Source organism: Hyla sarda, chromosome 4, assembly GCF_029499605.1.
Source record: "Hyla sarda isolate aHylSar1 chromosome 4, aHylSar1.hap1, whole genome shotgun sequence".
Taxonomy (NCBI): Eukaryota; Metazoa; Chordata; class Amphibia; order Anura; family Hylidae; genus Hyla; species Hyla sarda.
In genome coordinates this window covers 63,876,142-63,897,308 of record NC_079192.1, presented here as the reverse complement: position 1 = coordinate 63,897,308, position 21,167 = coordinate 63,876,142, and the positions used below count along the sequence as shown (strand labels likewise).

Sequence of the window (21,167 nt, the reverse complement as noted above, 5' to 3'; positions counted from 1 at the left end):
GGGAGTAGGCCGAGGCACTTCTGTTGGTGTCCACTGGTTGGGCCAAACCTCCTCGATCACAGGAGTAGGCATGGGCACATTCACAGACGACTGTGGTAGATACTTTGGTGCCCCGACTGGCACTTTGGGCATGTAGATCTCTTCCTTCTGGATGGTACATCTGACTTTAGGCTCGGGATCCACGTCTCAGTTGTCCGATGGGAAGTAGGCAAGCGGAATCTGGGTTGGATTCTTCGGACAGTTCATTGCAGCCGCCCATTCTCCTCTCAAGCTCTGTACAGGAGTATACTCCACGATCTCCTCGCTCTCTAGAGAATGCAATTATGGGGGGGATAGTCTCTGCCCGACGATTAACCAAGATTGTCCCACCATGACGACAGTCCATGAGGGTGTCAAACCCCCACACTTTGTCAAATTTTATGACCGTGGCTCTGTGATGTTCCTGGGGTGGCTCTCCCTCTCAGGTATGTTCTAGCTTCCTAATGTACAGGGCCTCCAATGCTTTTTTATCCTGCTGCTGCACTTGTCGCATCTCATATGACAGCAGTTTCAGCCCATATCTTTCCATTCTTTGTGCTCTCAGCCCCTCTAAAATCTCGGCCGCCTGAGCTTCTCTTCTGGCCCCCTCGGACTTGGCTGGTGAGACTGGGGGATGGGACTTCCCTGGCAGGGGAAGAAGGTGCTCCCTCATATATTGTATTAGTCCAGCATCGCCAAACAACCACTTTGGTAAAGGTGGGGACCGGGGGACGTGCTGCAGACTTCTGGGCCTGGGGGGTTTGCTCTGGGCTAGGGGTAGAAGCAGGGGTAGAGAAAGCGGCTTCAGCCGGGGTACTCACATCTGACTCCTCGGTGTGAATTTCGGCCCAGGACCCCCAGGTCCGGTGATGAGGGGACAGCCTGACTGGCGATGATGCACAAGAAGATGCCGGCGTTCCCTCTTCCGGGGTTGGTGGCCAGTCTCCATCATCCTCGGGCAGCAGGACTTGGTAGCAGGCCTCTTCGGCCCCGAGGGAGATGTGCTGTAAACGATCTGCGAGCTCCTGAAACATTTGCGCTGCAGCAGCTTTCCGGGCCTCCGGCGCCATCTTGGGACTCCCTGCACGTATGCTTGCCTGTTTCGCCATGTAGCTCCTCTGACTGACTTCTGGCAAACTGGGAGGATCTGGCAGCGCTGCTCCTTTTATGTAGGGCTGCGGGAAAATAGCTGCCGGACAGAAGTGCATCAGCAGTGCAGCGCTGACTTCTGCTCCCCCAGCAACAAGGGGCAGATCTTCACAGTTCCACTTCAGCATGGATACAGCAACATGGTTTCCATGTACAGGGGCAGGACGCTGACCAGTGCGGGACATTTTCGGGTGCTTCTCCTGCACATCTTTGACCCTTGCAGGTACAGGCAATACTTGGCAACGTAACACCGCTTCAGACCTAATCTTGCACATGGTTGACACAGTCATTTTCTTCACCTCCCCCTCTATTTTACAAGCACCATGAGTAAACCACTTTTCATTTGTAAAGTCCCATACACTTTCTGGCACAGACTTAAATCGCATCGGCATGAGGTTTTTGCAGACAATATTGGACACAGTTCAGACTAGGGGAGGACTTGTGGCATAAGGCGCACACCCGTATCCTGTTCGTGATGCCAAAAGTTGTGGTAGCAGGGTGTGATGAGGGCAGATGTTTTTACCCTAGGGGCAGATGGCATTAACCCCTTATATTCGTGACACCAGGGCGTGATTTAGCCTTAAACCACCTGAAGATATACCGCTGGATCCTGGGCTAGGCACGGGGGCAATAAAGACTCCGACGACAAGTTACGGACAACGGTAGCTTTACTGAGGGTAGACAGTTGGAAAAGTCTATACAGTTCAGCCAGGGCCCAAGGAGGTGACCAGTGACGCAGAGACCTTAAGGGCTTGCTGGGACTTGTAGTAGGACTGGACAATTGAATGTAGACCACACTGACTTGATGACAGGTACTGACTTGACTCATAAAGCTGTGGCTGCAGGACTTGACTTTGAGGTCTCCAACACTCTGGACACACACACTAGGCGACTGCACTGGTCCTCAGCAGGAAGCAAGAGAGAGAAGAGAGAGAAGCTCCAAGAGAACGAGCTAGCTCCACCGAGGGCTTATATGGGGGAGACTAGCAGGGAACCCATAGGTCACTCTTGGGGTCACCTGGTCACTTGTACCTCCTGGGTAACAATCTCATGACATAACTCTTAAAGATACAACACATTTTATAATACAATACACTGCAGAACATATGTACAGGGGGGGGGGGGGGGGGGGCAGGTACAAGGAGCCCTGGGGACACTGAAGGAGGCTGCCTGACAGAGCAGCAAGAGTACTGGGTAACATCGAACCGTACTGGGCCACCACATTTGCAAAAATTTACAGATAAAGTTAATAAATGTGAATAAGCCCTTTACATAATACAAATTTAAATCACCTCCAAATTACTAAAATATAATGTTAATGAAACCGGACAGTCAATGGCATAAACATACCAAAGTCCTGAATTGATGATTTTTGGTCACTTAATATACCAGACAAAAAATAATAAAAGGCGATCAAAAAGTCCCATCCAAACAAAAAAAACTATAGACCAAGACGCAGTAAATGAGCCTCATACAGCCCATATACAGAATAATATAGGGGTCAGAATAGGACAATTTTAACCTGTTGGGGACCACGGGCGTATGGATACGCCCTTGCGTCCTGGTACTTAAGGACCAAGGGCGTACTTGTACGCCGCTAGCCGGACGGGGATCGGAATGGGATGCCATCGGAATCGGAAATCATTCAGCAGGCATCCCAGCACATCGCCGAGGGAGGGTCCTGAGACAATTCACCTGGTCAATTCAGACCGGCGATCTGCGGCGATTCCAGGGCATTCAGGTCTCTGGAGACCCGAAGACCCGAAAGTGCAAGGTGAACTGGTGACGTAACAGAGTCACCAGATCATCCAGCAGCCTAGGCTGTGCGAGGCAGCCGTGATGCTCCTCCCACAGCAATTTGATTGGACGGTCCTGTACGACCGTCAAATCAAATCTATTGGCGGGAGTGGAGAACCTCCAGGTTCCCTCAGACCTCTGCTCTGCCCACCAACAGCTGTTATTTGGGGAGCAGAGCAGAGCTTGTGAGGAGAAAACGTGAGATCCCCCTATACTGTGCCCCAGAGCCCCCCAGATCCCCCCTGCAGCCCCCTGTCCCCTTGCCCTGTTAGGGAAAGCTTGTGTCAGGTAGGGGCAGAGTTTATATTTATATTTTTTATATTTTATATATTATATATTTTATTTTATATATTTATATTTTTTGTGCACCCCCATTATTTTTTGGGGGGTGTAAGCTTTTTTTTTCTCTCCATTATTCGCTAACTTTGGCCAGACCCTCTCTTCCCTGTAAAGAGTATCTGGCCACTGTTAGCAAATTACCCACCCAACCAGGCTTTTTTGGGGTGCGGCGTTTTTTTCAGGTTTACCTTTTTTTTTCTTTCTTTTTTTTTAGCACCTTTTTTGGGGATTTGCGGTCCGTGCCACCAGCAGCAGGTCCGTGCTGTGTGGACGGACCGTACCCCTGTGTGCGCCTGCCTTGACCGCTGACAGTAATATATAACTGATCAGTTATAACTATTTTTTTTAGGGTTCAGGCAGGTGCTTTTTTTATTCCCCCACGTTTTCGGTGTCTTCTGTGCCCCCTGCCACCACTGAGTGTTAGGCAATGACTCACAGAGTGTTTTCAGTGGAGGAGGCATATGCCATACTTTCATCTGACTCTTAAAGCATCAGTGAGGGTGAGGTAGACCCCACTTTCCTGGTCTCTTCCTCGCTCTCCTCATCATCAAGTTCTGATGATGAGCCCCCAAGGTGGCGGAGACACTGCCGTGCAAGGCTAGATACCCCCCAAGCAACTGACCCTGTGCCCCATACTAGCACTAGCGACCATGTCACCTGTACTAGTATGCTGGCCCACCAGGCAAGTCCACCGGTACCCTCTACCGGTGAACCTGTCTGGACTACCCCAGAGAACTTTGAGCCCGTGATCCCTGGGTTTATTGGCAACCCAGGAATCCAAATTGACATGGTCGGGTTCACTGAAATAGACTTTTTTTGTTATTATTTCAGTGACGACTTTGTCTACATTAAGGATGACACAGACAAACCCCTTACACCCAACAGTTTGTTGCCGCTCACCCGGGCTCCCATTTTGCTAGTCCCAATGGATGGTATGCCGTCAGTGCAGCAAAAATGAGGATGTTTTTGAGCCTCGTGCTGCATATGGGCCTAGTCAAAAAACCCAGTGTCAGGCAGTACTGGAGCGGGGACGTCCTCTACCAGACCCTGCTCTACAGTATGGTCATGGCACAGCGACATTTTGAGGCCATAAGGAAATGCCTGTATTACAATGATAATGCAGCATGTCCCCCCCCCCAAGGTGATCCTGCCTATGACTGGCTGTACAAGATACGGCCGATCATAGATCACTTTGGTACCAAATTTATGGAGGCCTACGTCCCCAAAAGGGAGCTCTCTGTAGATGACTCTTTCCTTTCAATTTTAAGGGGAGACTCATTTTCCGCCAATATATCCCATCTAAGCGAGCGAGATATGGCGGGAAGCTGTATAAACTTTGTGAGAGTACCTCCAGGTACACTTACAGGTTTAGAGTGTATGAGGGTCTAGATTCCCCTATTGAACCCCCAGAATGTCCCCCCATTCTGGGTGTCGGCGGGAAGATCGTGTGGGACCTTTTGCACCCACTACTAGATAAGGGTTACCACCTTTACGTGGATAACTTTTACACTAGTATCCCTCTGTTCAAATCCCTTGCTGCCAGATCTACGTCCGCTTGTGGGACCATGTGGAAAAATCAGAGAGGTCTGCCAACCTATCCCCTCCAGGTGCCAATCCCGTGCCTTTACCCATGAAAACCTGTTGCTGGTCTGGTATAAGGACAAGAGGGATGTCCTTATGCTGACCACAATTCATGGTAACGGCATCACCCCTGTCATTGTCCGAGGTACCGTGGCACCAGTCCTCAAGCCTGATTGTATTGTGGACTACAATCAGTATATGGGGGGAGTTAATCTGTCTGATCAAGTCCTCAAGCCATACATGGCCATGCGCAAAACCCGGGTAGGTACAAAAAAGTTGCGATCTACATGGTCCAGGTGGCCATGTACAACGCATATGTACTATACCAGAGCGCTGGCAACACTGGCAGATTTATACAGTTCCAGGAGATACTCATAAAGGCCCCGATCTTTGGCGATCAGGGGGAGCGGCCCCGAGCACTTCTGGAACTGTATGCGCCAGGATTGCCCAAGGCCAACACTTTCCAGGTGAGGTCCTCCACACTGGAAAGAAGGGACAATCCCAGAAAAAATGCAGAGTGTGTTGCAAGAGGGGGATACGGAAGGATACCACCACTCAATGTGACACTTGCCCCGATCATCCGGGCCTCTGCATTAAAGGGGTATTCCAGGCAAAACCTTTTTTTTTATATATATCAACTGGCTCCGGAAAGTTAAACAGATTTGTAAATTACTTCTATTAAAAAATCTTAATCCTTCCAATAGTTATTAGCTTCTGAAGTTTTCTGTCTAACTGCTCAATGATGATGTCACATCCCGGGAGCTGTGCATGATGGGAAAATATCCCCATAGGAGCTGGACAGCTCCAGGGACGTGAGTCATAAGAAAGCAGTTAGACAGAAAACAACAACTCAACTTCAGAAGCTAATAACTATTGGAAGGATTAAGATTTTTTAATAGAAGCAATTTACAAATCTGTTTAACTTTCCGGAGCCAGTTTATATATAAAAAAAAGTTTTGCCCTGGAATACCCCTTTAAGGATTGCTTCAGGGAGTATCACACTTCCATGGAGCACTAAATTCTCCTTTTCCAATTTTAATTCCACTTGATTTGACCCCAATGTACCTGTCTACAGAACATTGTCCTCTGGTGGTATTGGGTCACGTGTCAGAGTGATTTGCATTGGGGGTTTTCAGGTTGCCTCAAATGCACAGGGCTCTCTCTACATCTGGGCGGGGTGCGCATTTGAGGTAACAGGTTAGGGACGGCCACACACAACACATTCCCAGAATGATGAATCAGAGTATAGGGTTTGGGGTGGGCATCATTTTTACTTTTGGCATCATTCTGGGTACCCAATTGGTATATTATTAGGAAAATTGCAATTTCCTTTTTTTTTAAAACTACCCTAAATAAATCTGGGAAATGCCCGTCCATTCAAAATATGGTCACATGTGGCTGTTTCTTTTTTTCTTTTCCTCTGAATGTTTATAACCATCAGTTACTGATATGTCAGTTAGAAACAGAGGCCTAAAATGCGCAGTGCTCTCTCCTCCACTGAGCGGTGTGCGCATTTTCAGGTAAGATTAGGGATGGCCACTCATAAATACATTTCCATAATGATGAAGCGGAGCATAGGGTTTGTGGCGGGCACACGTTTTACTTTTGGCTATGCTCTGGATCATCATACTGAGTACACAGATAGCATATCAGTTGGAAAATGGCAATTTTCCTGTTTCCTAAACTACACTTCATCCATTCTCCTGGAAAATAAATATAAGAAACACCCGTCCGTTCCAAATGTCCCCCCTATAAATATTCCTCAGGGGGTGAACTTTCGATAATGGTGTCACATGTGGGTGTTTCTTTTTTTATCTTCCTCTGAATATATGTAACCACCAGGTAATGAAATGTCATAGCCCTCAAATGGGAACTTAGCTCTATGAGTCTTGAACCCTGTTATTTGCCCACACAGCAAGTTACGTCCACATATGGGGTATTATTTTACTCTTGAGAAATTGAGCTAAACTTTTTGGGGGCTTTTTCTTCTATTAGCCCTTGTCAATTAGCAACATTTTGTGTAACACCAGCATTTAAATAAAAAAAAATCTATTTTTCAAATTTACTGGCAGCTGTTTCAAAAACCCGTGAGGTGTAAATACTCACTGTACCCCTTGTTACATTCCTAAAGGGGTGTAGTTTCAAAATTTAGGTTACTTGCCATTTTTTTTTTTTTTAGATTTTATGTCAAAAACTCTGCCACTGCAGGGCAAATCACCACCTTAGGCCTCAAAAGTGCCCGGTGCTCTTTCACTCCTTAGCCCTGTTGTGCACCCGCACAGCACTTTACATCTACATATGTGGTATTTCCTTACTCTAACGAAATTGGGCTACAAATTTTGGGGGGCTTTTTTTTCCTATAATCCCTGATAAAAAAAAATGGTCTAACACTAGAAATTCTGTGTTAAAAATCAGATTTTTTATTATTACGGCCCACTGTTCAAAAAACCTGTGAATTGTAAATACTCACTGTACCCCTTGTTATGTTCCTTGAGGGGTGTAGTTTCCAAAACGATGGCACAGTTGGTGTTCTGCCACCATGGGGCTTTGAAAATGCACATGGCCCCCAACTACAATTCTCTTCTGAGACCTGTAGTGCGCTCGAAGAACAATTTACGTCCACATATAAGGTATTTACTTATTCATGAGAAATTGGGCTACAAATTTTGGGGGGGATTTTTGTTCAGTTACACCTTATGAAAAAGAAAAATTTCGGGTAACACCAGAATTTTAATGTTAAAAACCAAATTTTTCACTTTTACAACCCACTGTTCAATAAACCTGGGAGGTGTAAGTTCTTACTGTAATGCTTATTACGTTCCTTGATGGGTGTAGTTTGCAAAATGGTGGCACATGTGTAGGTTTCTGCTGTTCTGGCACCATGGGGGCTTTGTAAATGCACATTGCCCCCCAACTTCAATTACAGCTTAAAGGAGTAGTCCAGTGGTGACTCAGTGGTGAGCAATTTATCCCCTATCCTAAGGATAGGGGATAAGTTGCAGATCGCGGGGGGTCCGACCGCTGGGGCCCCCTGCGATCTCCTGTACAGAGCCCCAACAGCCCGCGGGAAGGGGGCGTGTCGACCTCCGCACGAGGCGGCGGCCGACACGCCCCCTCAATACAAGTCTATGGCAGAGCCGAAGCGCTGCCTTCGGCAATCTCCAGCTCTGCCATTGAGATGTATTGAGGGGGCGTGTCGGCCGCCGCTTCGTGCGGGGTTGACACCCGCTATCTGGGCCGAGAGCCGGGGCCCCGTACAGAGAGATCGCAGGGGGCCCCAGCGGTCGGACCCCCGCGATCTCAAACTTATCCCCTATCCTTAGGATAGGGGATAAGTTTTTCACCACTGGACTACCCCTTTAATTCTCTCTCCTACAACCAAACAGCGCTCCTTCTCTTCTGAGACCTGTAGTGCGCTCGCAGAGCAATTTACGTCCACATATAAAGGTATTTACTTATTCATGAGAAATTGAGCTACAAATGTTGAGGGGGGGGGGGTGTCTGTTCAATTACACCTTGTTAAAATGAAAAATTTGGGGTAACACCGGAATTTTAGTGTTTAAAATCTAATTTTTCATTTTCATGTCAAACTATAATGAAAAGTCGTCAAACACCCGTGAGGTGTTAAGGCTCACTATACCCCTAGTTACGTTCCTTGAGGGGTGTAGTTTCCCAAATAGCGTGCCATGTGTTTTTTTTTTTTGCTGTTCTGGCACCCTGGGGACTTGCTAAATGCAACATGCCCCCCAAAAACCATTTCAGCAAAGTTCTCCTTCAAAAAGCCAAATTTTGCTCCTTATCTTCTGAGCATTGTAGTGCACCAGCAGAGCACTGAACGTCCACATATGGGGCATGTTCTTAATCGGGAGAAATTGGGCTTTAAATTTTGGCATCCATTTTCTCCTATTACCCCTTGTGAAAAAGTAAAAATTGGGGTAACACCATCATTTTAGTGTTAAAAATCAAATTTTTCATTTTCATGTCCAACTTCAACGCAAAGTTGTCAAACACCTGTGAGGTGTTAAGGCTCACTGGACCACTTGTTACGTGCCTTGAGGGGTGTAGTTTCCAAAATAGTATGCCATGTGTTTTTTCTGTTCTGGCACCATGGGGCTTCCTAAATGCGACATGCCCCCCCAAATACCATTCAGCAAAATTCACTCTCCAAAATGTCATTGTCGCTCCTTCCCTTCTAAACCCTCTAGTGCACCCGCAGAACACTTTACATAGACATATGAGGTATTTCCTTACTCGAGAGAAATTGGTTTTCAAATTTTGGGGGGCATTTTCTCCTGTTACCCCTTGTAAAAATTCAAAAACTGGGTATAAGAACATGGGAGTGTAAAAAATGAAGGTTTTGAATTTTCTCCTTCAATTTGTTGCTATTCCTGTGAAACACCTAAAGGGTTAACAAACTTTCTGAATGTCATTTTGAATACTTTGAGGGGTGCAGTTTCTATAATGGGGTCATTTATGGGGTATATCTAATAAGAAGACCCATCAAATCCACTACAAACCTGAACTGGTCCCTGAAAAATTTAGATTTAGAAAATTTTGTGAAAAATTTGAAAATTGCTGCTGAACTTTGAAGCCCTCTGGTGTCTTCCAAAAGTAAAAACATGTCAACTTTATGATGCAAATATAAAGTAGAAATATTGTATACGTGAATCAATATATCAATTATTTGGTAGGTCTATTTTCCTTACAAGCAGAGAGCTTCAAAGTTAGAGAAATGCAAAATTTTCAAATTTTTCATGAAATTTGGGAATTTTTCACTAAGAAATTATGCAATTATCGAAAAAGTATGTCATGAAAAAACTATCTCGGGATCAAGTTCATAAGTAAAAGCATCCCAGAGTTATTAATGCTTAAAGTGACAGTGGTCAGATGTGCAAAAAATGCTCTGGTCCTTAAGGTGAAAATAGGCTTGGTCCTTAAGGGGTTAAAGGGGTACTCCGCTGAAAACATCTTATCCCCTATCCTATGGATAGGGGATAAGATGATAGATCACGGGGGTCCCGCATGAATGGAGGGGGCGTGGTGTGACATCACAAATGCAGAAGCTGCAAGCTTCCGTGTTCCGGACAGTGCTTCTGCCGGCCCAGAGATCACGGGGGTCCCCAGCGGCGGGACCCCTGCAATCTAATATCTTATCCCCTATCCTTTGGATCGGAAATACGCCTTCTCCATACTTTCCCCAAGAAAAATCAGCTGTTTGTCAAGGGGTGCCAGAAGCGGGACCCCAGGTCCATTACCCTGGCGCTTACTTTTTGAAAGTGTTATCTCTGCTATAAATCACTTTCAGGGGTACAGAAGTTTCTTGCGGGGCAACCCTCACCTGGCGTGCCAAGGAGCTGCTCATCCTGACACAGGTACAAAACATGTAGTACCACACTGCACTGTAGGGAGGCGCTACAAGACCAGTGTTTTCCAAACAGGGTGCCTCCAGCTGTTGCAAAACTACAACACCCAGCATGCTCGGACAGCCTTCGGCTGTCCGGGCATGCTGGGTATTGTAGTTTTGCAACAGCTGGAGGTACCTTGTTCAGGACCACAGCTTTAGTAAAACTCCAATATTGTACTTACACTTTACCTAAGGTTCTGGGGCTTTGCTGGTGATAGTTTCTGAGACGAACACCATAGAATCTGATACTATTATCTAATAGCCCAAATTCCAGAGCCAGTCAAGTAAAGTGAATAAGTCAAAGATGCTTTTAGGCATTAGAAACAATGGCCTCATGGATCAATTGTTGTAACCGGAGAACCTCAGTAACTAAACCCTTAAAATCCGCCGGGGGCCATACATCCTATTATACAGACTTGCTTTTTTTTTTTTTTTTTAAAGCTGCCAACACCCAAAAAAAAGTTTTAGAATGTTAAAAGGGGTGTTGATGGTGTATTGTAAAATAAGTGTAAGCCTGTCCCATAAAGACCCTACAAAGGGAAATGATTGGGAATGAACATTCATATAGCTGATCTAAGACTATGAATAAGGCTGCATTCACATCTCGTTTTTGCAATACAGTTCCCGTATCAGGTTTTTTGTAAAAAAAAAAAAAAAAAGACGTATTTCTCAAAACTGTACCGAACCGTATACAACCGTATATACCTCTGTACGGTTTTAAACCGTATACAGTTTGAAAACGGATGTCCGGTTGCATACGGTTTAATGCGTTTTTTGAAGAAAAAAAAACGGATACGGTTTTATGTTTGTCCTTACTTAAAGGGGTAGTCCAGTGGTGAAAAAGTTATCCCCTATCCTAAGGATAGGGGATAAGTTTGAGATCGCGGGGGGTCCGACCGCTGGGGCCCCCTGCGATCTCTCTGTACGGGGCCCCGGCTCTCCGCCGAGATAGCGGGTGTCGACCCCCGCACGAGGCGGCGGTCGACACGCCCCCTCAATACATCTCTATGGCAGAGCCGGAGATTGCCGAAGGCAGCGCTTCGGCTCTGCCATAGAGTTGTATTGAGGGGGCGTGTCGGCCGCCGCCTCGTGCGGAGGTCGACACGCCCCCTTCCAGCGGGCTGTCGGGGCTCCGTACAGGAGATCGCGGGGGGCCCCAGGGGTCGGACCCCCCGCGATCTGCAACTTATCCCCTATCCTTAGGATAGGGGATAAGTTGCTCACCACTGAATCACCACTGGACTACTCCTTTAAAGTTCTTTTTGTTTTATTTGTGGGAAGAACTTACGGCGTGCACTGCGCATGTGCAAACTGGATGGAACCGTACGCACATTCGGTTCTGTATGGTTCCCATTGACCACCATTTAAAAAAAAAAAAAAAAAAAAAAAACGTATACGGGTTGTATCCGGTTTTTCACCCGGACATAAAACCGAAGTAGACTACGGTTTTGTGTACAAGAAAAAAAACACTGGTAAAACTGTAAATGGTGCAAAACGTACACAACCGGATACTACGTTTGGCATACGGTTTGCAATACGGTTCCATAAGGTTTTTACACTGAAACCGGATACGGGAACCGTATTGCAAAAACGAGATGTGAATGCAGCCTAAGAGCACCTAGTTGGTTGAAATGCGTCAGTAAGATGCGATATGCCACCATGATGCCTTATACTTACTGTACTATTTAATGAATTTACAATAAAAGGACATTTTTATTTTACAGAAATGGAATTGCCGAGGATCAGCTGACAGCATGTATTTAATCGCATGGCCACACAGTATGCAGTAAATCTATTGGCATATGTTTACAAGACCCTTCACAAGGGCCAAGGTTGTCTAATTGGTGCTTGTAGTGGGTAGTTATCTCCCCTTATATAAGTCCTTTAGTGTGTACAGTATTGGGTCATGTTCACATGAAGAGCTGTCAATTTTCATTTGTAGGATATTCTAAATTTACTGCTACATTTATTCTGCCCACTTAGAAACCACACCACTCATGGCATAGTCTTGCAGTTTAGCACAGCCCATGGCCACCCGTCGCGATGTGTGGGGGACACATCGCTGCCGCCGCCCCCCCCCCCCCTCCCCCCACAAAAAAAATAAAATTTGCTATGATTTCCAAACTCACACAACAGTCCAGATGCTAGGTTCACAACTAATCTTACTACACTTAGGAGTTATACATTTTTCCCAACATATTGCCTTCTTTACCATAAGAACTGTGAATTTATGGAACAGTCAACCTCAGGAACTGGTCACAGCAGGAACAGTTGAAAGCTTGAAAACAGGGTTAGATATATTCCTAGAACAAAATAACAAATTTTTATGCAGAAATATAAAATCACATCCCTCTCCCTTCATCCAACCATACCCCTTCCCTTAGTTACATAGTTACATAGTTAGTACGGTCGAAAAAAGACATATGTCCATCAAGTTCAACCAGGGAATTAAGGGGTAGGGGTGTGGTGCGATATTGGGGAAGGGATGGGATTTTATATTTCTTCATAAGCATTAATGTTACTTTGTTCCAGGAATGTATCTAATCCTGTTTTAAAGCTGTTAATTGTTCCTGCTGTGACCAGTTCCTGAGGTAGACCGTTCCATAAATTCACAGTCCTCACGGTAAAGAAGACTAAACTTTTTCTTCTCCAGACGGAGGGAGTGCCCCCTTGTCCTTTGGGGGGGGTTTAACCTGGAACAGTTTTTCTCCATATTTTTTGTATGGGCCATTAATATACTTATATACGTTTATCATATCCCCCCTCAAACGTCTCTTCTCAGGACTAAACAATTGTAACTCCTTTAATCGCTCCTCATAGCTAAGATGTTCCATGCCCCATATTGGTTTAGTCGCGCGTCTCTGCACCCTTTCCAACTCCGCAGTGTCCCTTTTATGGACAGGTGCCCAAAACTGAACAGCATATTCCAGGTGAGGCCGTACCAATGCTTTATAAAGGGGGAGTATTATGTCCCTGTCCCTTGAGTCCATGCCTCTTTTGATACATAGATTTAGGATTTCAATATCTTGATCCTTTTGCTCTTATGAGCATAGCTTTGCTCTTTACATTCTATTCTGTATTAGTGAGAAATTACAGTCTAACCTTGAATTTGATGGGCATGTATCTTTTTGCAACCATACTAGCTATGTCCACAGGTCCTTATGTGCTCAGCATATGCCACTGGTGTCCTGGTAGGTGTTGGCATACCTTTTTTCCCCACTGTGTAGGAGATCCAAGTCTACAATCATGTAGTAATTATTATTTTTTTTTTATGGGAACCCACAAGTAACTGCGACAATGGAAAACAATGTGCTACTTTTTTATTTTTCAACTAAAGTATACATCCAATCACAGCGGCAGGATATCTGTTTAAAGCATACCTGTCATTTTAGGGTTTATGGTGTTTTTTTTTATTTATATATATATATATATATATATATATATATATATATATATATAAAAATTTTATTAGCAGATTTCTGCTCTGCAAGCTTAATCTGTAATTTGCAGTTCTTCCATAGCTAATGGGCGGAGCTCCCCCTTCCATAGATTTGTATTGCTTGTCTTGCATTCCCATGACAGTGCCCATTTACAGGGGAACTCAGGTGGTTAACAACTGGTGCCAGGAAGTTAAACAGATTTACAAATTACTTCTATAAAAAAAAATATTAATCCTTCCAGTACTTAGCTGCTGTATGCTGCAGAGGAAGTTCTTTTGTTTTTGAACTTCTTTCCAGTCTGACCACAGTGCTCTCTGACACTTCTGTCCATGTCAGGAACTGTCCAGAGCAGGAGAGGTTTGCTATGGGGATTTGCTTCCTGACATAGACAGAGGTGTCAGCAGAGAGCACTGTGGTCAGACAGAAAAGAAATTCAAACACAAAAGAATTTCCTCTTTAGTATACACAGCAGCTGATACGTACTAGAAGGATTAAGATTTTTATAATACAAGTAATTTACAAATCAGTGCAAATATCTGGCACCAGATTTTAAAACAAGTTGTTTTTCACCGGAGTACCCCTTTAAGTCTCCTGGAAACTTCATAGTCAGATACTACACCCATACGGTTTTGCCCAAAATCACATGCCAAGTCTATGGGAGGTTCGCTTGATGAGAATTAACAAAAATTCAGTTGTGTAGCAAGCAAATAGGAGGTGTGGCAAGTAAATAGGGATATGGGCTAAAATAATCAAGGTTAAAATGTTTAATCGTGTCTTAAAGGGGTTATCCTAGGTGAGAAAAACAGAACCGATATCTTCCCAAAACAGCGCCACGTCTGTCCCCAGGTTGTGTGTAGGACTGCTGCTCAGTTCCATTGAAGTGAATACAGCCAAGCTGTAATACCGCACACATCCTGAGGACAGGCATGGTGCTGTTTTTGGAAGAAATTATCTGTTTTTCTATTCCTGGATAACCCCTTTAAATTGCCCAGCCATACTAAGCGTAGGTTCAAACATCCTCCTTTCGTTTACCTCAAATGAAAGCTCAAAAAGGTAGATGTGAACAGAGCCTTAGTTGTACATGCATGTACAATGCATCTTAATATGCTCCATATAATTAGGGATAGTCCAGCCCAAAACATTTATCCCATATCTATTGGTTAGATAGTAAAGTGTTAGAAGTGTAGTGGGGGGGGGGGCAGCATGCTGAGACCCCCACTGACTGCTAGAACTAAGGACCCCATCCTGCAGCTGGAAATAGTTTGAATTGAATGCAAAGGGAGGGCTATGCTGCACCATCACTTTACACACGGCAGTATTTCAGCTTGTGGAATTCCGCCCCAAATTATAGCCCATAGACTTCTATGGGATTCCACACTCCCATTCACACTTCAGAATTTCTGCATGCGGAATTCCGCAAGCAGAAATTCAGAAGTGTGAATGAGAGTGCAGAATCCCATAAAGGTCTATGGGCTTTAATTTGAGGCGGAATTCCACAAGCGGAAATTCTGCCGTGTGAATAGACCCAAATCTATGGAACAGGGCGGCTGTATTTACTGCTATTGGCTCTGGGTGATTCCTCAAGGATTAGCTTTTTCTTCGTGCAGAAAAGTTGCTGCAAATCTACAGCAGTTCTAACCATGAGGATTCAACCAAAAGAGGGTATTTTTTTCTTCTCCAGGCCACAGCATGGTGGCTACAGCTACACCCAAAATTTTTTTTTTTTTTTTTAAACTCACTGAAGTGCTGCCCCCCTTCAACACTGCTGCCCTAGGCACCGGTCCATGACATCGAATACAGCCCTGCTGTAGGACTAACAAAAAAGCAATTGCACTGGATGCTTTCAGGCAGACATAATGATGCAGACACATTTTAAAGGTCTTTATTACATCTGCAACATCCTGACTTCCTGCAGTTTGACTGAACCAAACATAGGTCACCATTGTGATTCAGCTGAAGAGTAAGAGGAGGTCCTCGTTATAGTTGAGCAAATCCACAGCAAGATTCACCAAACTCAAATCCAGCTGGGCCTTGACCCATCTTGTAAGAGTCATTCTACTTTCCAAGTGTTCCTATTCACCGGAGAAATCTGAAATTGGAGTCACATTCTAGCTTTCTCCAACACAGCCATTGTTTCACGTAGTCTTGTAAAGTTGTTCCACTTCCAGATCCATTAGTTTTGGGTTTGAAGACGCTTACTGTAGATAGTGGGTGAAATAAGTATTGAACAAGTTGCCATTTTTCTCACTAATTATATTTTAGGTGTCATTGACATTAAAGCTTTACCAGATGTTGGTAACAACCCAAGTAATCCTTATACAGTGACGCCCGACCTACGATGGCCCCGACATACGATCATTTCAACATACGATGGCCTCTCAGAGGCCATCGCATGTTGAAGGCAGCATCAACATACGATGCTTTTGTATGTTTGGGCCATCGCATAAACGGCTATCCGGCAGCGCAGGCCGTTTACGGTGCCCCGTGTGGTCCGCTGACGATCACTTACCTGTCCTCGGGGCTCCGGCGTGTCCTCTTCAGGATCCACTGCATCGTCGGTGCTCTCCACAGTCGTCATCACGTCACTGCGCACGCCGTCCCGTCATCCAATAGGAGCGGCGTGCGTAGCGACGTGATGGCGGCGATGGAGAGCGAGGATGCCGGGGAAGCAGAGGCCTTGCCAGAGCGTCGGGGATGCGGTGACAGCAATGCAAGGCGACATCCAGGGCAGCGGTAATGGTCCGGAGCGGCGGGGACACGCGAGTATAACCTCCAATACAGTGGTCTTCAACCTGCGGACCTCCAGGTGTTGCAAAACTACAACTCCCAGCATGCCCGGACAGCCGTTGGCTGTCCGGGCATGCTGGGTGTTGTAGTTTTGCAACATCTGGAGGTCCTAAGGTTGTAGACCACGGTCCTATACTTTACATTGCACGGATCCCTCAACATACGATGGTTTCAACAAACGATGGTCCATTTGGAACGGATTACCATTGTATGTTGAGGGACCACTGTATATACAAATAAACCAAAACAAATAAGCTCAGAAATTAAGTTATGTATAATAATGTTAAATGACATAGGGAAAAAGTATTTAACACAGACAGGGAGGTGCAAAAAGGCATGGAAAGCTAAGACAACAGCTCTAAACTATCAGTAATATCCGCCGCCATGGCCTGTATCCATGCTCAGAACACAAGATTCTATTGCTGAATCAAATGCATGTTGAAGCGCAAGTAAAGTTATCTTCACAACATTTGGAAAAACCAGTGAAATACTGGGAGACTATAGCGTGGTCAGATAGAAGCAAAAAGGGAACTGGTTGTATGCCATAATACACACCATTTTGGAGGAAGAATGGCCCTGCACATCATCCTTAAGGCCGGATTCAAACGGCAGAATTTCTGCGCTGAGTTCTGCATGAAAATTCGGCATAAATTTATAGCCAATACACATCAATGGGATTTCACTGTCCCATTCATACAGCAGAATTTCTGCTGCAGAATTATAGCTGCAGAAATTCCATTGAAATGAATAGGCTATAAATTCAAACAGAATTTTCATGCAGATTTCAGCTCAGAAATTCTACCGTGTGAATCCGGCCTAAAACTCCATACCAACTATGAAGTTTGGAGGTGGGAACATCATGGTGTGCACAAGCCAGAAACCACACAAATGAATGTGGAAGCGGAATTGGTGCAGAGATTCTGCTGTGTGAATAGACCCTCAAGGGTTTCAAAGAAATAATAGCATGGCCCAGCCCATCACCTAAAAGAATGAATAGTATGGCCCAGCCCATCATCAACTTAAATTCCATTGAAAATCTATGGAAAGAACTGAAGATCATGATTCATAGAAGTGGCCCATGGAACCTTCAAGATTTGAAGACTGCTTCGGTTGGATTTTGACCCATTGGCTTGTTGGTGAAAATTTTATGTCAATAGCACTTTTGGAAATATATTTAATGAGAAAAATGGTGACATGTTAAATTAGGAATTTCTGTGCCGGAAACATCTCTCCATGTGCACAGCGTAGCAGAAGCCTGTTGAAGTCAAGGGGATCCTGCTGCAGCGGAATTTCTGTGCAAAATTACGAGGTTTGAAAATAGCCTAACAGTGTCAGCAGTTTGGAATGCAAATTGCTGCTGACATTACCTTTAAGAGGGGCTGCATTTCTCCCATTTAAAGGCAGTCTAAAACAAAAAATGAATGTTTTTAGCGTGTTGGCTACTGGGCAACCAGGACTCTTTTTGTACTTTATATTACAGATGTATTATGCGTGTTTGTTTCATCACACAATAGTGCAAACACTAAGGATCCATAGTCATCTCATGTGCTTTATTTGGCTTCAATTGTCTCCATTTAACACAGGTCTTTGTCATGTAGCTGTACTGGGCCCCACCCTACATTGGTTTAACCACTCACAGCCTTCTCCTCTGCACACTGTACCAAAAACACAAGTACAAACCCATATATTTTAAAACACAATATATTTTCTATTTTGTTACAAAAAGTCACATTTTTCAAGAATTTTCTTTTGCATAAAAAAAAAAAAAAAAACGAAAAAAACAAGAATACATAAAACTGTATAGAAGACTGGAATGGAGAAAAGGTGGAAAGGAAAATAAAAATAAAAAACACACAAAATCCTCAGAGTAAGTGGGAGAGAGAAAATACATATATAGGTGATAGTAACCCAGGGAATGCCAGATAGGTAAAAAATAAAAATATTATATAATTAAAAAAAAAAAAAAAAATAAAAAAAAAAAGCTTGCTGCCCCCAGACCAGCATTTAAAAAAGGACCAAGACTTTGTTTGTTCCTCCTAACTTTTCCTTAGGACATACGAAATGGAAACCCTCCCACAAAAGGTAAAATGCACACACCTGTTTTGTCTTCCCTACCCGGGCACATATGTATGTACAATATACATGGATTTCCTATTATTTCCACTTTTACTTCAAAGAAAAAAAATTCCATACGTTCCGCAGAGTTAAGCGTAAAAATCGCGAGGTCAAATATTGACCAATAATGTATGCGGTTCGAGTACTTGTGGCCCAATGTGCTAAGTGGCTGCGTGCTGGAAGGGAGGTACAATCTGTAATCCACCTGCATGATGCAGAGCACGGGCAAGCTGGGTGTCCCCACCGAACTGATTAAGTGTTCCTTAAGTAGCCCGTGGCGCTCCTGCTCACCGCACCACATGAGTCACTTGTCAAGTGATGCAGGCCCTCTATGGCCAATGTCATGAAATATCTGCACCATTACTCAGTGGTGTCCATATCCAACACAGCATTGTCCATGCCTGAAGAGTAGAATCGCAGAGCAGGATGAAAGTGGTCCCCACTGGCAGAGCGTTATATATATGTACACACACCAAATCAGTGCAGAGCAATATCCATATCTGCAAAGCAGTATACATATACTAGTGCAGAGCAGAGTATGTGCAGATCTGCAGAGTACAACTCCTGTCATGTCCTTTACGTGAAATGATCCCAGCCATAGGATTTTCTCATGTCAGTCACTGGATTTGGTCACCAAAGAGAGGGGCTGTGACTGCAATAGGGGTAACTGGAAGACACCGGATGGAGACAACATGGAGGATGTGAGTGGGATGGGACGTGAGAGTAACGGCGATCCGACAGGGGATGACAGGTGCCCGGACAGACTGGAGGACGGAGGAGACTTGGAGGCCAGGAAGGCTGCGGAGTGGCTGAGAGATAAATGTGCTCTTGCTTCCGGTTTGGTGGTGAGGGACAGCGGCTGAGCTTGCTCAGAATGTGTAGCAGCAGGAGCTGCAGGAGACGCGAGGGCGGCTGAGGGTGTTGCTGGCGAGTCCAACATACTGCCATGGGATGAGGCCGGGCTGTCACAGCTCTTCTCTGAAGGGAGATGCTGGACACACACCTTCTTAGGTTTACATGCTGCAAAGGAGAAAAGAGACCGCTTAGACATTTGGAAGTCAGAACATCAATTGAAGGCTACAAAGAAAAATGCATATAGTCAACTCTAAGCACATTGGGGGAGATTTATCAAAACCTGTCCAGAGGAAAAGTTGCTGAGTTGCCCATAGCAACCAATCAGATCACTTCTTTCATTTTTTAAAAGGCCTCTGAAAAATGAAAGAAGTGTGGTGGCCCAGTACGGGAGTTGTTACCCCCTACCCTTGCTGCCCTGTCAGGCAGCCTCCCCACAGTGTCCTGAGCCATCTTGCATCTGTCCCCCCATGTAAATATGTTTCTAATGTATTATACCATGTAATGTGTTCAGAATGTGTTGTCACTTTAAGACTGTTCCCCCATGTGACTATTACCCAGGAGGTACCAGTGACCAGGTGATCCCAGGGGTGACCTATGGGCTCCCTGCTAGTCTCCCCATATAAGCCCTGGGTGGAGCTAGCTCGCTCTCTCTCTTTCCTTACAAGTCTTTGCTGAGGTCAAGTCGAGTCCTAGAGAATGTCCAGAGTTATAAGAGGCCTCAAGTCCAGTCTGCAGCCACAAGTAACCAGTCTCCGTATTGTCAGTCATCAGTCAAGCCATCAGTCAAGTCAGTCGTAGTCATCATTTGTCAAGTCAGCGTGGCCTGCATTAAATTGACCCCATCTACTACAAGTCCCAGCAAGCCCTTAAGGTCTCAGTCACTGGTCACCTCTGTGGGCCCTGGCTGAACTGTATAGACTTTTTAAAGCTACAGTTGTCCGTAACTTGGCGTCAGAGTCATTATTGCCCCCGTGCCTAGCCCTGGATCTAGCGGTATACCTTCGGGTGGTATTGAGGATAAACCACGCCCTGGCGTCCTGACTACAAGGGGTTAATTCCATCTACCCTGCATCATACCCCTCTACCACAGAAGCGACCTCTACCCATTACCACAGAAGCGACCTGATTGGTTGGGCAACTTTTTCCTCTGGACAGATTTTGATAAATCTCCCCCAATTTTCCCAGTTCTCCAATCCTGTATACACATAATTGAATGCCATGCTTTCAGTTTTGTACATAAAGGAGAACTTCTTGTCTTGTTTGTCATATTTTTTGCATCTATGAGTATCTGGGTTGTTAACAATTCAACCTAAAGTGGCTACATAGGGCAACCCCTATGAAGAAACAGGTCATGTTTTAGTGTGACCATTCCTGCATAGGGTTTCTATACTCTATATAACATTAACATGGTAGGCTATTCATCTCCCTGGCCATTGACAGCCTTCTTATTACCCCGCCGTGTATTTACTGAGCTAAAATGTATAAGTAGAGCAAATGGTAATACAAAAAGGCCTCTCCAGCTTAAAAGCATTACTGTCATTCTACAAAACTTTTGACACAAAGATGTCAAGTCTTGCTTGGTCAAGGTGTTCAGACCCCCAGCAGTCTGACCCCCCTCCAGTCACTTATGCCCTAACCTGTGGGTAGGGATACATTTTTGAAAGCTGGATAACCCCCTTTAC

At 44.9% G+C, this 21,167-nt stretch overlaps 1 protein-coding gene and 1 long non-coding RNA gene across 3 annotated transcripts in view; one reads left to right on the top strand and one right to left on the bottom strand.

Annotated features, from left to right (window-relative positions):
- LOC130368028 (uncharacterized) overlaps positions 1 to 12,098 on the top strand; it is a 79,683-nt gene extending 67,585 nt beyond the window's left edge. The window contains exon 3 of the long non-coding RNA XR_008892258.1: positions 12,013 to 12,098. This is a non-coding gene — a long non-coding RNA (uncharacterized LOC130368028). The remainder of the gene's footprint in view (positions 1 to 12,012) is intronic.
- A 5,948-nt stretch (positions 12,099 to 18,046) lies between these two features.
- TCF7L1 (transcription factor 7 like 1) overlaps positions 18,047 to 21,167 on the bottom strand; it is a 53,046-nt gene continuing 49,925 nt past the window's right edge. For both annotated transcript variants that reach the window (XM_056569198.1, XM_056569199.1), the window contains exon 12: positions 18,047 to 19,650. In XM_056569198.1, the coding sequence (XP_056425173.1) occupies positions 19,244 to 19,650 (407 nt within the window). In that variant the 3' untranslated portion in view covers positions 18,047 to 19,243. The remainder of the gene's footprint in view (positions 19,651 to 21,167) is intronic.